General features: G+C 39.0%; 1 protein-coding gene across 1 annotated transcript in view; it reads right to left on the minus strand.

The window, feature by feature from the left end:
* Positions 1–7,785: 7,785 nt before the first annotated feature.
* ATP6V1A (ATPase H+ transporting V1 subunit A) overlaps positions 7,786–17,174 on the minus strand; it is a 60,493-nt gene continuing 51,104 nt past the window's right edge. The window contains exons 12-15 of the mRNA XM_086405881.1: positions 14,925–15,128; positions 13,553–13,647; positions 11,883–12,054; positions 7,786–10,133 (exon numbers count right to left, since the gene is read on the minus strand). Coding sequence (XP_086262007.1) covers positions 10,041–10,133; positions 11,883–12,054; positions 13,553–13,647; positions 14,925–15,128 — 564 coding nt within the window. The 3' untranslated portion in view covers positions 7,786–10,040. The remainder of the gene's footprint in view (positions 10,134–11,882; positions 12,055–13,552; positions 13,648–14,924; positions 15,129–17,174) is intronic.

Below are 17,174 nucleotides of genomic sequence, written 5' to 3' on the forward strand. Positions count from 1 at the left end.
GTGTCACTTTGAAGCAAGAGGATTGGCCTTTGATACCTTCATCTTAGCTTGGGACCACCAGGTGCGGGGTGGTGGAGAGCACCAGGTGTGGGGAGGTAGGGACCACCGGGTGTAGGGTGGTGGGGAGCACCGGGTGTGGGGTGGGGGGGAGCACCAGGTGAGGGGTGGTGGGAGCACAGACATAGAATGCTTCACCTTCTGGGCATTGCCATGTGTGGCGACGCCTATTTGTTGAGAGCAAGTTTCAGTACAAATGAGAACTGCTTATATTTCAAAGCTTAGAAAGAAATTTACATGTACATGCATTTAGTTAAACATCCTGTGAGAAATTAAGTCATCTAATATTGTGCTAACCTCAGATATGTGCTAACCTCAGATGACACCACCCTTATGGCAGAAAGTGAAGAGGAACTAAAAACCCTCTTGATAAAAGTGAAAGAGGAAAGTGAAAAAGTTGGCTTAAAGCTCAACATTCAGAAAACGAAGATCATGGCATCTGGTCCCATCACTTCATCGCAAATAGATGGGGAAACAGTGGCTGACTTTATTTTTTGGGGCTCCAAAATCACTGCAGATGGTGATTGCAACCATGAAATTAAAAGACGCTTACTCCTTGGAAGGAAAGTTATGACCAACCTAGATAGCATATTCAAAAGCAGAGACATTACTTTGCCAACAAAGGTCCGTCTAGTCAAGGCTATGGTTTTTCCAGTAGTCATGTATGGATGTGAGAGTTGGACTGTGAAGAAAGCTGAGTGCCGAAGAATTGATGCTTTTGAACTGTGGTGTTGGAGAAGACTCTTGAGAGTCCCTTGGACTGCAAGGAGATACAACCAGTCCATTCTGAAGATCAGTCCTGGGATTTCTTTGGAAGGAATGATGCTAAAGCTGAAACTCCAGTACTTTGGCCACCTCATGTGAAGAGTTGACTCATTGGAAAGGACTCTGATGCTGGGAGGGATTGGGGGCAGGAGGAGAAGGGGACGACAGAGGATGAGATGGCTGGATGGCATCACTGACTTGATGGACGTGAGTCTGAGTGAACTCCGGGAGTTAGTGATGGACAGGGAGGCCTGGAGTACTGCAATTCATGGGGTCACAAAGAGTTGGACATGACTGAGTGACTGAACTGAACTGAATATTATTGTTACTGCTCAATCACTGAGTCATGTCCAACTCTTTGCGGGCCCATGGACTGTAGCCCACCAGGCTCCTCTATCCATGGAATTTTCCAGGCAAGAATACTGGAGTGGGTTGCCATTTCCTTCTCCAGGGCATCTTCCCAACCCAGGGATCAAACTTATGTCTCTTGTGTCTGATGCATTGGCAGGCAGGTTCTTTACTGCTAGTGCCACCTGAGAAGCCAGTTATATAGCTGTAATTCAGAAATTCTTTTCCAAAAGAGCAAGCCCATCCTTTTTGTTTCTGTTGTGTTTATGGGCTAAGTTATTTTATTGAAGTGCAATTTTAAAATTTTCACTTCATAATATTTAAATGGATATTGCTTTTACTTCAATCCAAATTGCTGTAAAATCAAGGAGCGTGTTTCCCCTTCTGCCCAATATATAAACTCAATAGCCTGGGTTTCTGTTTGCAGTTTCTAGAGATTAATTTTCTCATGAACATACATTTTGAGAATATCATATAGGTGATTCTTGCTATGACATAGCCCCCCTCTTCATGGACAAACAATTGTAACTAAGTTATAATCTAATCAATGGAGGGTTCAGATAAGTTAGCCATTGAATTTGGGGTAAAATACAAGCAATGTGGCACATGCAAAATTTGCTTTGGGAAGCCGAAAGACACCTCAGATAGAAAGTAGCTGCAGAGGTACATGGTGCTATTTCTTACTTGAGCAACTCTGTAAATACCACAGATTTATTTATGTTCATCACAAAATTACTTCTTACCAGGCAGTAGTTTAACCAAAGTGATACCAAGAGATGCTGCTAGAAGAAAGAAACATATTTGAAATGGTTCTTGTCAGTTGATTCTATTAGGTAAGTCACATGATTCAAATGTCAATGTTTTATTATTCTTGATAGTCACTTGCTTAAGAGTTTTGCATTTGATAATGAATTTCTATATAGGATCAGGCCAACACTGGTCCTTTCAAAAGGATTCAGTAAGCACTGACATTTTAACAAGCGTTAAGAGAGTCTGGCTGTTCACTTATAAGCAGTGTTGCTGAAACTTCTGGTTTAAAGACTACCTTCATGATCTTGCTATATCTTCCTAATTGCCTGCATTTTTCTATACTTAATATTTTTCTTTAAAAATGACTCACTTCAAAAATTGTTTTTACTAGTTTGGCCTGCTCCCTTAACAAATCCTTGAAATCTTAGATATGAAATACATATTTGCCTCTATACATTAAAATGTATTAAAAAAATAAATAAATAAAATGTATTATTATTCATCCATCTCTCTCCAAAACCCATCTCATGGACACAGAAATAGTGCTGTGCTGTGCAATGCCCCTTCAAGGAAAGACTTGATGCCTAGCTGTCAGGACTGTGGTTAGCAGACAGCTGCCAGCTGTCAGCTCCTGCTTGGCTGTGTCTACAGGTGCCATGTCACCTCAGGTCATATCCTTCCAGGGCAGGATGAACCGGACTGTAAGAGGGAGCGGGAGAGACATGGAGTACTAAGGCCTGGCTGTCTTAGTCTGATGCATGTCAACTCTGGCAATATTTGCTCCAGAATTTCCTCACTGGAGGGGCTAAGGCTATGCTAAGCCTGCTTTGTACTTTGATTTCTGCTATGCCCAATGTGGCTCTGCACCCACCCTTTCTTTATTCTAAGTAAGCAAATTGTACCTCCATCTCCATCTCAGCATCCATTTCCAAAGGACCCATACTGTGACACCATGCTTGAGAAAATACTGTCCTAAATTGTTTTTTTAGGATGATTGTTAAAAGGTCTTTATAAAGACTATGAAATAAAGCATGCAATTTAAAAATAAAATCCATGAATATGATTTTGTGTGACTGAACTATAACTTGACTTTTAATACCAGGTGTTCAAGACTCAGTGCAATTTCAAGTCATCTAGTAAATGCTAGATGTACTACTTGGGAGCTATAACAGTATCAGAGTTGTTCAGATGATAGCAGAAAATCAAACTAAAAGTTATTGTAATGGATTAAAGGAAAAGGAATTTTGAATCTCAGGACAAGTACTATTTTTTCAAAAACATGAAACTAAATTATACTCTATCATTTTATTTAAAAATTAAGCCTGCAGAGAAAAAAGATTAAAATATGTCACAGGATTTTCACTCCTTTTTGAAATCTCCTGAATAAAAAGAAATGAGAAGAGAAATTGCAGTCCATTCAATAAAAACCTGAAACCACTAAATAGAATCCTGTTTGAAATCCGTGAGTTTAACAATGATTATTACTCCAATTTCATGATTTAGGAAAACTCTGTCCAAGTTCCAGACAGTTCTGAATCTAAATTAGTCAGAAACACATGAATCAGGAGAGCACTGTTTAAGGGCAATAACTATGGACATGTTAAAATATAAATGGTTCAGAAAAATCTTCAAGTAGAGATTGCAGTAGAACTGTTAATATTCAGAGGATATTTACTTAAATCTTCTGTGTTACCTTTCATATCTAAACATTGAATAAAAATACTTGTTGCCCCAAACTTGCCCCATGGTAAGAATCACCTGGGATGTTTGTTAATTTAGCTCCTATCTTTCCCCCATGATTCTATAGATTATCCGCTGGATCATCGAAAAAGCCAAGTGAGTTCCAGAAAAACATTTACTTCTTCTTTATTGATTCCACCAAAGCCTTTGATTGTGTGGATCACAACAAACCATGGAAATTCTTAAAAGAGATGGGAATACCAGGCTACCTGGCCCGTCTCTTGAGAAATCTGTATGCATCAACAGTTAGAAATGGCCATGGAACAACAGACTGGTTCCAAATTGGAAAAGGAGTATGTCAAGGCTGTATATTGTCACCCTGCTTACTTAACTTATATGCAGAATACATCATATGAAATGCCAGGCTGGATGAAGCACAAGCTGGAATCAAGATGGCTGGGAGAATATCAATTATATTTGTAAATATACTCAAATATGCAGATGGGCATATTATACTGCCCATATACTTATGGGCAGAAAGCGAAAAACTACAGACTCTTTTGATGAAAGTGAAAGAAGACAGTGAAAAGTTGGCTTAAAGCTCAATATTCAGAAAATTAACATCGTGGCATCCGGTCCTATCACTTCATGGCAAATAGATGGGGAAGAAACGGAAACAGTGACTTTATTTTTGGGGGCTTCAAAATTACTGCAGATGGTGACTGCAGCCATGAAATTAAAAGATGCTTGCTCCTTGGAAGAAAAACTATGACCAATCTAGACAGCATAGTAAAAATCAGAGACATTATATTGCTAGGTCCGTCTAGCCAAAGCTATGGTTTTCCAGTAGTCATGTGTGGATGTGAGAGTTGGACTATAAAGAAAGTTGAGCACCGAAGCACTGATGCTTTTGAAAGTTGGTGTTGGAGAAGACTCTTGAGAGTCCCTAGGACTGCAAGGAGATCCAACCAGTCAATCCTAAAGGAAATAAGTCCTGAATATTCATTAGAAGGACTGATGCTGAAACTCCAATACTTTGGCCAGCTGATGAAAGAACTGACTCACTGGAAAAGACCCTGATGCTGGAAAAGATTAAATGCAGGAGAAGGGGACGAGAGAGGATGAGATGGTTGGATGGTATCACCGACTTGATGCACGAGTTTGAGTAAGCTCCGGGAAGCTTTACTTTCTCTGTGACACGGAGCAAATCAGCTAACCTCTCTGGACTTCTGGTTTCTCTTCTGTATTATGAGGGGGTTGGAAAATACGATCAAAACCCCCTTTCATTCAAGAAGCTGCTTTACCTTCAGAAGCACTAAACCCACATCAGCCTATTTATAAGCATAATTGGTGTGTGAACTATCTGCTTTTTAAAAAACATCTTTTTGAAGAGATTCTCTTTTAAACACTTTTTCCCAAGTATCCTGATTCTTTTACCGGGTGCTGCTTTATGTTGCAGAACAATGGCTTTTCAGTTACTGATTGAATGATCTTTTTTCCCCTGGGTTCTTAAGAGGCCTGAAGTAGTCGCTTAGAGTGCCCCACCTGAATCTCCTTGGCCATGGCTACCATTTCAGTGCCCACTAGCTGATCTCCCAATTGCTGGCACCTACATCTCTTTGCAGGCTTCCCAGGTGGCTCAGTGGTATAAAAGAATCCACCTGCCAATGCAGGAGACACAGCTGAGATGCAGGTTTGATGCCTGGATCAGGAAATGGCAACCCACTCCAGTATTCTTATCTGAAAAATTCCATGGACAGAGGAGCCTGGCAGGCTGCAGTCCATGGGGTCACATGCATGTGAATCTCTTTGCAAAGGATTTTCTGTGGCCACCAGAACCTGATCTATTTATATGCATGTGTTGGTCACTGATTCTCCTTATCTTTGTGGGAACAGCCTTCAGTGGATGACTGACAGCAGCTTTCATCATCGTTCAACTCATGCCCATTGAGTCAGTGATACCATCCAACCATCTCATCCTCTATTGTCCCCTTCTCCTCCTGCCCTAAATCTTTCCCAGCATCAGGGTCTTTTCCAATAAATTGCTGACTGCCCAATAGTGATGCTGAAAAGTACTCTAGCTTCCTTGCATCCCAGGTGGGATCAGTTCAGTTCAGTTCAGTTGCTCAGTCATGTCTGACTCTGCGACCCCATGAATTGCAGCAAACCAGGCCTCCCTGTCGGAGAAGGCATTGGCACCCCACTAAGTCCCATGGACGGAGGAGCCTGGTAGGCTGCAGTCCATGGGGTCTCTAAGAGTCGGACACGACTGAGCGACTTCACTTTCATGCACTGGAGAAGGAAATGGCAACCCATTCCAGTGTTCTTGCCTGGAGAATCCCAGGGACGGGGGAGCCTGGTGGGCTGCCATGTCAGGGGTCGCATAGAGTCAGACACGACTGAAGCGACTTAGCAGCAGCAGCAGCAGGCCTCCCTGTCCATCACCAACTCCCAGAGTTCACCCAAACTCATGTCCATGGAGTCGGTGATGCCATCCAGCCATCTTATCCTCTGTCATCCCCTTCTCCTCTTGCCTCCAATCCCTCCCAGCATCAGAATCTTTTCCAATGCGTCAACTCTTTGCATGAGGTGGCCAAAATATTGGAGTAAATCACTGCAGATGGTGATTGCAGCCATGAAATTAAAAGACGCTTACTCCTTGGAAGGAAAGTTATGACCAATCTAGATAGCATATTCAAAAGCAGAGACATTACTTTGCCAACAAAGGTCCGTCTAGTCAAGACTATGGTTTTTCCAGTGGTCATGTATGGATGTGAAAGTTGGACTGTGAAGAAAGTTGAGCACCGAAGAACCGATGCTTTTGAACTGTGGTGTTGGAGAAGACTCTTGAGAGTCCCTTGGACTGCAAGGAGATCCAACCAGTCCATTCTAAGGGAGATCAGTCCTGGGTGTTCTTTGGAAGGAATGATGCTAATGAGGTGCATATTTTTCAGCTGTTCCCACAACTCCCCAGCAGGACTGTGCTCCAAAATTTGTTTGATTTGTTTGATAACACTTATTGGTCTTCTTCAATTCTGTCTTCATTCTCTATTCCCCTATTGGTACTTTCCTGGGAGCACATCCCAAATAGACTGCCTGCAATCAAAGACACATTTCAGTGTCAACTTCAAGGTAACTCAAACTAAAAGGGAGCCCTTAGAACAACTTCAGTGGCATTTTATCAGTTCCCTTCTTCATACTCTTATACTGTGGCAATACAGTAAAATGAATAATCTGAAAATACTGCATTAGTACCAAAGAAGACTAAAAATCGCCCAAACAATCTATAATCGATAAACTTTCCAGTTAATTTTTAAGGATTTCTCTGTATAAACTTGACACTCGATAGTAATGTAGAGTTGTTAATTTCACACTGCTTATTACTTTAGAAATTGTTAAAAATAGCCTTCAGTTCAGTCACTCAGTCATGTCCAACTCTTTGTAAGCCCATGTCAGGCTTCCTTCCCTGTCCATTACCAATTCCCGGAGCTTGCTCAAACTCAAGTCCATTGAGTTGGTGATGCCATTCAACCATCTCATTCTCTGTCGTCCCCTTCTCCCGACTTCAATCTTCCCCAGAATCAGGGTCTTTTCCAATGAATCAGTTCTTTAAATCAGCTGGCCAAAGTACTGGATCTTCTGTTTCAGCATCAGTCCTTCCAATAAATATTCAGGATTGATTTCCTTTAGGACTGACTGGTTTGATCTCTGTGCTATCCAAGGGACTCTCAAGAGTCTTCTCCAACATCACAGTGCAAAAGCATCAACTGAAATAAAAATACTTAAGGAAGTAAAATGCCCTGTGAACATGCTACATTGGATCTTAATTAATTGGCCTTTAAAATTATGAATTACAAAGCTTTAGTTCATTTTCCAAAAGTAGAGATGAGTACACTGATTTCCTTTCATTTATAAGTCTATTTTTAGAAACCATTCATTTTTTCAACTTAAAGTAATATTTTGAATGCTATGTGATTCCATGTACTACATTTTCCAATCACAGTGGTATATGATTATAGGACTTTATGCAGTCTGTAGTGAGGGCCCCAATTCAACTTCATGATCTTAAGAAGAAAGAGAGAAATAAAAAACTTTAAAAGTTCACACTGAAAACAAGCCAAAATACAATGTGACACTTCTTTTTTAAAGCAGATCTGGCCACAGCCACAAAAAAAGAAAAAAATATTAATTTAAATCCACTTTTTATTCTTTCATAGATTTTAACAATTATACACAACTTTTAACATAAAGATAGTGAAACCTTAAGGATAAGGAGGCAATACACATGACCTCTTCGATTCACTCTTCAGGATGGAAAGTTCCAAAGGGTACAATGTGTGAGATTTAACACTGGAAAAATACATATGAAACTGGTTAACTGGCTCCACTTAGGACCAGACACAGCACAATAAATATAGAACTGAATCATTTTTTTAAAAGATTACTGTAATTTTGACACATTCTTACTAAAGAAACTGATCAGTGACCAATGTGAAATTCTACAACACACAGGTGGAGGGACACTTACAATGAGGCTCTGAGCGAAGTTTCTCTAGTAGCTTCACAGCCACACCCCAACGTTCTTAAAAAGGAGTAAGAATGTATACAGCAAATTCAGAACAACAAAAGACAAACTTGGTCAAACTTTCTTTGCCATATCATTCATTACTATCACAATCCTAGTTTGCTGGTAGATTTAAGGTAGGAACTGAAAGATTTTTATAATTCTTTTAATTTCCACTGGTCTTAGGTAGGGCCTCTAGGTAGGAGGCCACACTGGAAGCAAACCGATTAAGCAGCACCATTATGTCCACATCTCAACAAATCATTGCATAATTTTTATCTTCCAATACTCCGAAAAGTTAAAGAAGGATACTTATCCCGAATAGCAGGACATTGTAAGAAAATGCAATCTGTAAGGATTTAAACAAACAAAGCTGAATTCTCTATTGACTGCATCTTTCCTTAATAGACCAAAAGAAATACATTACTTAAAAATTTAAATAACATATTGAGGCGTAACATAAATAAATGCTATTACATTTCCGTTTGAGACTGTTGGACTTGTTCACATTCCCTTTCCTCTTCCCAAAGAGGAAGCAATGGCGCCAGCGTGATTGGTCAGAAAGACTTCATGGGAAACTGATGTTTTTAGAGCTATTCTGCAGTGTGCTTTATCATACAAATGCAGAAACTATTATTTTAAAACATATACTTAAAAGATAGGAAGAAATAATTTTTTTTTTTTTTTTTCACATAACCCAAATTCTATTATCTTACACCTGCTGATTTTAGAATTAACTTCATTCCTATGAAAGAGAATTGGAACTGTTATGCTGCTACAGCTACAGATATTCTGGGAAATCTTTCGAGCCAGTGAATCATAAATCACATGAAAGAACAGTGTTTTCTACAATCAGGAACCTGGTTGTTCAAAAGCAAACATGCAAACATGTGACACATGTTATTATCTTGTAAAAACATAATGCCACTCTGGCCCCAAGAATCACCAAAGCCCAACTGGTCCTTAGAGGTGCAAACAGCCTTTAACCACTACAAAACATATTATCTGTGGTATTTTTCTCCCCATCACACTGCCACATGATTCTCAGAAGCTTAGCCTTCTAAGATGTTTGAGGAAAAAAAAGGTGTGATGTGAATCAAGTGCTCGTGATTGTTTTAAATGTAATTTTAAAAAGAATTGTCTAGTAATGTAGTAGAATAGTACTTGATATTGAATTTTTCCCAGTGAAATAAAATAGGCTTTAACAAGGTGATGTTAACCTAAGTTTGACCATCTGGCTCCTTTTTACCTTTTTAGAGGGCACTGATTTCATCTATTGTGCTGAGTCCCACAGATGTCTGCTTTAAAAACAGTATAGTTTTCAACAGTTTCCCATAAATGTTCTTGATTTATACTGGGGGAAGCAACACATAATCAAAACATTAATCATTCATGTTTTAAAAAAAGCAATTATTTCCTGTAAAGCAGTTACTTAGCAAAATGCTAAGCTGCAAGTAAAGTCATTTCACAAAGTACCTGTCAAAATGTATAGAAGTCTGGCCTTCCATTCCAAATCCACTGCAAAGAGAGTAACATGCAGCAGTCCTGTTTACAATTTAATAGTGATGAGGAAAGGGTAAACCTAGGACAAGGAGAGACGTCACATACACGTTTACAGTAGTGTAGCCATCGTGTATCAAATTTACTACATTCACCACTTCGGAGAGATGTTCAGGGGGGGCCCTTCAAACACTGGAACAAAGGAATGTTTGTTTTATATAAGACCTATCAAATAAATGGGGAAACAAATGATTACACACAGAGGCACTAGTCTCAAACCTGCACAGTAAAGAAGCAAAGGGTCCAAGATGAGAAATTTAGGAAAATATACACGTATGAGAGCTTGCTGAGGAAAAGGAGGAGAGAGATCACAGTTCTAATCTTCAAGGCTACGGAATGCATTCTGCATATCTTCAAGAAGTTGTGCATAGTCGGCCTTGATCTTCGCCTCACCATCTTTCACTGGATCCTGAAAAAAGACATTATAGAATTCAATTTACCTTTGGAAAATAATTTTTGTAACACATAGTGAGTTATTTGTATTTACTGTATTTGAGCAGGAGGTTAAGTGAGATGCACTAGTAAAACACAAGGCAAGAGGCAGGATTATTATTTTTCCTTTAAGGGTAAAATGTATAAAGGAATAGTCTAACCATAAACAGAAGATAAAATTTCAGTTTTGTGTCCTGCCTGCTAACTGTGTTCAACAGCCAAAGGATTTACCCTTGACAATATGCAAAATACTAGGAAACTGAAACTATGCAGCAATGTGTATTAGATACATTCCTCTTTGTATATACATAGTTGGAATTAATTTAATCAAAACAAATTTACTATTCAGGGCCTGGCATTACCATGCTGGGACATGAAATAACCTCAAAATGCACCCTATTTAAAATCTGTATAGAAAGCAACTAAATTGAGTAAAATGTACAAAAGAGACTTTAAAGTGTTTAAGCCCTCTGACCCAATCATTCTACTTTTGAGAACATATATGAGGAAGATACACAAACCCAACTGCATTAACAAAGTTGTCCATATCAAAAACCTCCAAATGCATAAGAAAAGGAAAATATTCTTCAGCCACAAAATAGTGCTACAGAAAAATACCGAATGATACTAAAAAATAACATGTTATTTAGATACAATGTACCTGTAAACATAAAAATGATAGCACCTTTAGTTATACCACTCCCTGGTGGCAATAATAGACTACCAGAAGTCATCATTATTACATTATTGAGTATCTTTTTATCATTTTCCTATGAATGTGTAATTTTTTAAAAATAAAATTTGGATCAAATTACATGTGGAATTTCTTTGCAACCTGACTTTTTTCCCCACTCATTATACCATAACCATGTCCCTGTGTCTTTGGATGTTCCTTGAAAAAAGATGTATGATGTCAATGTCTTCATAATATTTTTGTTGTAAGGTACATGGCGCAATGTACTGCTGGCTCCGCCACTTTTGGATGACATTTAAGAAGTCTGATATGCAATCTTCTACATGTATCCATATCAAAATCTGATTATTTCCTTAGGTTATCAGTTTTGAAGTGGAAAGACAGGACTCAAACCACGTGGATATTTTAAAATCCTTGATACAGTGAGTATCTCTTTGTACAAATTTACTTTCAATCTTAACATACACATTCAAAGAATCCGTCTCAATATCTCAATAGGAGATTAGTAACTATACTTGGATATCATGATTTAGAAATAAATACAACTCGACTGATCAAGTATTTTAAAAACAGTCTTACACATTTGAGTTTCCATCGATAATTTCACTTATCTATGTGGACTTCCCAAACAATGAGCCACTTAAAAGTAAAAATGATGTGTATAGTAGGATAATAAAAATAACCAGGCAGCAGAAATCATTTCAAGAAGGAGCATGGAGGTTAGACAGATAACAACAAGTACTTGAGGTAAGGTAACTGCTGCTTAGCAATGATTTTAGTTCTAAACTGCCTGGTGGTTAAGACAAAAGGGAAAACACGTCAGCATTTATTTTAGACATGACATACTATAATCTTTATCACTAGAATTCCTATTTGAACACAGCTTTGAGGTCTGCTTTGCTTTTACATAACCCGAGCATGTGTGAAAATGATAAATGCAAGTTTCACACACCAAGTTTGAGAACCAAATATTTCAAAAAATCAAAAAGAAACACTTCCTACTAAAAGAAGTTTATGGTACAAACAATATACCTTGAATTTCATGGAGGAAAGCTTATAGAGGATCTCCCCCATGTGCTCACGGATAATGGACCATGTGATTTTATTGTCACTCTGAGCAGTGGTTTCAACAGCTCTGCGGGCCATATCATAAAATGCAATCATGTTGGACAGCATCCCCACTGTCTTGTAGAATGGGCAGAACCTAGGATAAATGAAAGTCAAAATAATAAAACAGAAAATCGAAAGCAAGTTCATACTTTTTATTTCATCTGTGTAATACCAGAGCATTAGTTTCTTTATTTAGATATGCACACTACTTATATTTATGGCATGATACTTAAGGAATGAAAAAAAAAATAGTGGAAAAGATTAGTAACACTTAACCAGAGTTTTTGGAGATGTCTCAGGAATGTGGGGTGGATAGAGACATGGAGGCATATGCTTTCTTTTATTTAAGAGTGATGAACATCACAATAAAACCGTACTGCTACAATCTAATGACTCTCTGAGAGCGTGTTTGTGTACAGTGCAGTTAAAGCAGTAACCCAAATGGAAAATAACAAAGTTGTAAAGAGTCCCTTGTGATAGTTAGTTAAGGTTGAATAAATAATAGGAAAGCAGGGAACTGTAATTTCCTAGAGCTAATAAGCAGCCCCCTTCTCCACTAAAGTGTTCACTTGCATTTACACATACCTTTTAATAATAAAGACACACAATAGTCAACTTGGATCACATGCATTCTAATAAAATTTCTAACACATTTAAACTTATTTGCATACACAATTTCATGTACACTCTCTTTTCATAGAATTTTCCCTTATGGAGTTCTCTTTGTGTGCCTGGTTCCTAGAGTTTCTGCCTTACTGATTATATTGTCATATTTTCTGCTTGTCCTATATTCTGTTAATCTATTTGTTCCTACAGTCTTATATGGGACCAAATATGATTTGAGGGAGGAAAAGTTATAATCTATGATGAAAGGTTCAAATTATCCAAGTTTAAAAGAAATGGGAACTTTTTGGCCATGGTAGTGAAAGTGAAAGTTGCTCAGTCATGTCCAACTCTCTGTGGCACCATGGGCTGTATTGTCCATGGAATTCTCGAAGCCAGAGTATCGGAGTGGGTAGTCTTTCCCTTTTCCAGGGGATCTTCCCAACCCAGGGACCGAACCCAGGTCTCTCACATTCCAGGCGGATTATTTACCAGCTGAGCCACAAGGAAAGCCCTTGTAGTAGCAGAGGTAAATAATGAAAAACAGAGAGCATTGGTTAGAAGTAATAGGGACTGGTGAGATGTCCAATAGTAGAAAGAAAAAAAACAGGACTCTTGGGAAACAGGGCACAAAAGTGTATTATTTTGGCAAAGAGTAGAAGAGGCATGGGCTATCACAACAGGTAGCGAGAAAAGCTTCTGAAAGAGGCAGTGATTCCTTGGGCTCCGTACACTAAACCATAATTTAATCTAAATTAAGCTGGTTCGATAATGAGTGAAAAAAGCTATAATTTGGAGAATGAGCCAAATCAATATAAGGGAACATACTGGATCATTAGATGTATGCTATAAAAATATAAAATAAACCTATACACTGAGTCTCAGTGTGTGTGTATGAGAAAAAAGGCAGGTGGGCGGTTTAACATACATGTAGGCAGCTCCTTCTTCAAAACTTGATAGAATATCCAAAGAAAACCAGGCCAGGTTACCTGTCATAAGGAGTATATCCATTTTGTTGAAGGAAATCATCTTTGATAAGTTTTGCTACCTCCAGAGTGATTTTATCTGTTTCTGCTAGAGAAGCCTAGAAAAGGAAAAAATATATTTTTAGAAACTAACTGCCACAATGTGGGACCAACTGTTGCAATTAATTAGTAAGCAGAAACCAAGTAATCAACACATGATCACCTATCATTAATAAATTCACCTCATAATTGCTTCCTGATTGATTTCCTTTGTTTTCGTTGCAAAAACTATTGATATAATATAAATGTAAGTGTAGTTCAGTAGGTTAAGCATGTTCACATTGCCGTGAAATGACTTCCAAAACTCTCCACCTTACAAATCTGAAACTATACCCATTAAACAACAACTCCTTTTCCTTTGTCCTCTGGACCCCTGGTAACCACCACTCTATTTTCTGTTTCTATGAATTTGACTACTTTAGATATATGTTATATCTAAGTAATTGTTGTTTTGTGACTCATTTATTAACATAATGGCCCCTCAAGGTTCATCACGTTGTAGCATGTGTTAGAATTTTCCTTCGAATAATATTTCACTGTATATGCAATATGTGAATGCATGCACGTGTGTGGGAAACCAGGACATCTCTGCTGCTTCTACCTTTTAGCACTTGTAAGTGCTGCTAAGATGTGGTTTTTTTTAAACACAGAAAAGAGAAATGCCTACCCAATCCTTAGCTGTTCTAGTTATCCTAACTCAGGCACCAGACGTGTGAGGGAAGAAACTTTCAGATGACTAGAGTCTCAGCCACCATATGACAGCAAAAACTATATGAGGGGACCCAAGAAAGACTGCCCAAGTAAGACCACCATCCCCAAAACCATGAGCAATAAAGCACTATTTAAGCCACTAAATGTCAAAGTGGTTTGTTATTCAGTAACAGATAATCTATAAACAATAATCATCTTTCTATTTTCCACAATAGAAGCAGGCTACTGAAATATTTGCTGGATAAAGGAATAATCTACAATTTTATTAGTTCAAAAAATACTTAATAAATACTCATTTTCCCAGGCAAGAATCTGCCTATCCAAGGTTCTGTTTGTCCTTAAAAAGCTCCAGTGTGAACTTCCCTGGTGGTAGAGTGGACAGGAGTCTGCCTGCCAATGCAGGGGACACAGGTTCGATCCTTGGTCCAGGAAGGTTCGACATGCTGCAAAGCAACTAAGCCTGTGTGCCATAACTACTGAAGCCTGCACGCCTAGAGCCTGTGCTCTGCAACAAGAGAAGCCACTGCAACGGGAAGCCCTTGCACCGGAATGAAGACCCAGCGTAGCCCCAAAAAGGCTCCAGCGTAACTCACAGATCTGTTCTCCATGAGATCTTACAACTTACCTTTCCCACCAGCTGTACGATTTCTGCCAAGTCTTCTTCTTCCTGCAGAATCTCCTTAGCTTTGGTCCTCAGAGGGACGAACTCTGTGAAGTGTTTGTCGTAGTACTCATCCAAGGCACGCATGTACTTGCTGTAGCTGATCAGCCAATTGACAGAAGGGAAATGCTTACGTTGAGCTAGTTTCTTATCTAAGCCCCAGAACACCTGATTTAAGAACAAAACCAAAAACAAAACACAAAGATTTTTCTTAAAAACAACTTTTTTAAAGTACTGAAGCATATTTGTTTGTCCTAACTATGGAATTCTATACCGTTTTGGTCAAATTATTTATCTTTTAAGTATATACCAAATATAAATGAAATAGAATAAAACTTGCAAATGGAAAAACATTTCTTTTAGCTTCAATATGGATTGTTGTTGTTCAGTCACTAAGCTGTGTCTGACTCTGCAATCCCGTGGACTGCAGCACACTGGGCTTTCCTGTCCTTCACCATCTCCTGGAGTTTGCTCAAACTCATGTCCATTGAGTCAGTGATGCCATCCAACCATCTCTGTTGCCCCCTTCTCTTCCTATCCTCAATCCTTCCCAGCATCAGGGTCTTTTCCAATGAGTTGGCTCTTCTAGGAATCAAACTTTATCTGGATTTCCTTAACAGTTCGTCAAATCTGACTGCAAAAGATACTGACTCCTTTGAAGACTAGTATGGTGCAATATAAACAGATGAACCAGAAAATGCTAACTATGATAAGACATTTCACTTTAAAATTAAAACCTCTAAGTGTTCTGAATAAATTCAGTTGTGGATCATTAAGGGCCAGTCCTCAGAGGTCTGACAGTCACTTTCAGTTCAGTTCACTTCAGTCGCTCAGTCGTGTCTGACTGTTTGCAACCCCATGGACTGCAGCACGCCAGGCCTGTCCGTCACCAACTCCTGGAATTTACTCAAACTCATGTCCACTGGGTCAGTTAACACCATCCAACCATCTCATCCTCTGTTGTCCCCTCCTCCTCCTGCCTTCAATCTTTCCCAGCATCAGGGTCTTTTCAAATGAGTCAGTTGTTTGCATCAGCTGGCCAAAGTATTGGAGTTTCAGTTTCAGCATCAGTCCTTCCAATGAATATTCAGGACTGATTTCCTTTAGGATTGACTGGTTGGATCTCCTTGCAGTCCTAGGGATTCTCAAGAGTCTTCTCCAACACCACAGTTCAAAAGCATCAATTCTTCAGCACTAAGCTTTCTTTATAGTCCAACTCTCGCATCCATACATGACTACTGGGAAAACCATATCTTTCACTAGACAGACCTTTGTTGGCAAAGTAATATCTCTGCTTTTTACTATGCTAGGTTGGTCACAGCTTTTCTTCCAAGGAGTAAGCATCTTTTAATTTCATGGCTGCAGTCACAGTCTGCAGTGTCTCCAAACTCAAAAAAATAAAGCTTCTCACTGTTTCCCCATCTATTTGCTATAAAGTAATGGGACCAGATGCCATGATCTTAGTTTTCTGAATGTTGAGTTTTAAGCCAACTTTTTCACTCTCCTCTTTCACTTTCGTCAAGAGTCTCTTTAGTTCTTCCCTTTCTGCCATAAGGGTGGTGTTATCTGCCTATCTGAGGTTACTGATATTTCTCCTGGGAATCTTGATTCCAGCTTGTGCTTCATCCAGCTCAGGGTCTCTCATGATGTACTCTGCATATAATTTCAATAAGCAAGGTGACAATATACAGCCTTGACATACTCCTTTCCCGATTTGTAACCAGTCTGTTGGTCCATGTCCAGCTCTAACTGCTGCTTCTTGACCTGCACACAGATTTCTCAAGAGGCAGGTCAGGTGGTCTGGTATTCCCATCTCTCTCAGAATTTTCCACAGTTTGTGGTGATCCACATAGTCAAAGGCTTTGCATAGTCAATAAAGCAGAAATAGGTATTTTTCTGGAACTTTCTTGCTTATTTGATGATCCAATGGATGTTGGCAATTTGATCTCTGCTTCCTCTGCCTTTTTAAAATCCAGTTTGAACATCTGGAAGTTCACAATTCACATACTTTTGAAGCCTGGCTTGGAGAATTTTGAGCATTACTTTACTAGCGTGTGAGATGAGTGCAATTGTGTGGCAGTTTGAACGTTCTTTGGCACTGGGTTTCTTTGGGATTGGAAGGAAAACCGACCTTTTCCAGTCCTGTGGGCACTGCTGAGTTTCCCAAATTTGCTGGCATACTGAGTGCAGCACTTTCACAGCATCATCTTTCAG

The sequence above is a fragment of the Bos grunniens genome, chromosome 1, assembly GCF_055505025.1.
Source record: "Bos grunniens cultivar Pamir isolate PY7600 chromosome 1, Bosgru_T2T1.0, whole genome shotgun sequence".
NCBI lineage: Eukaryota > Metazoa > Chordata > Mammalia > Artiodactyla > Bovidae > Bos > Bos grunniens.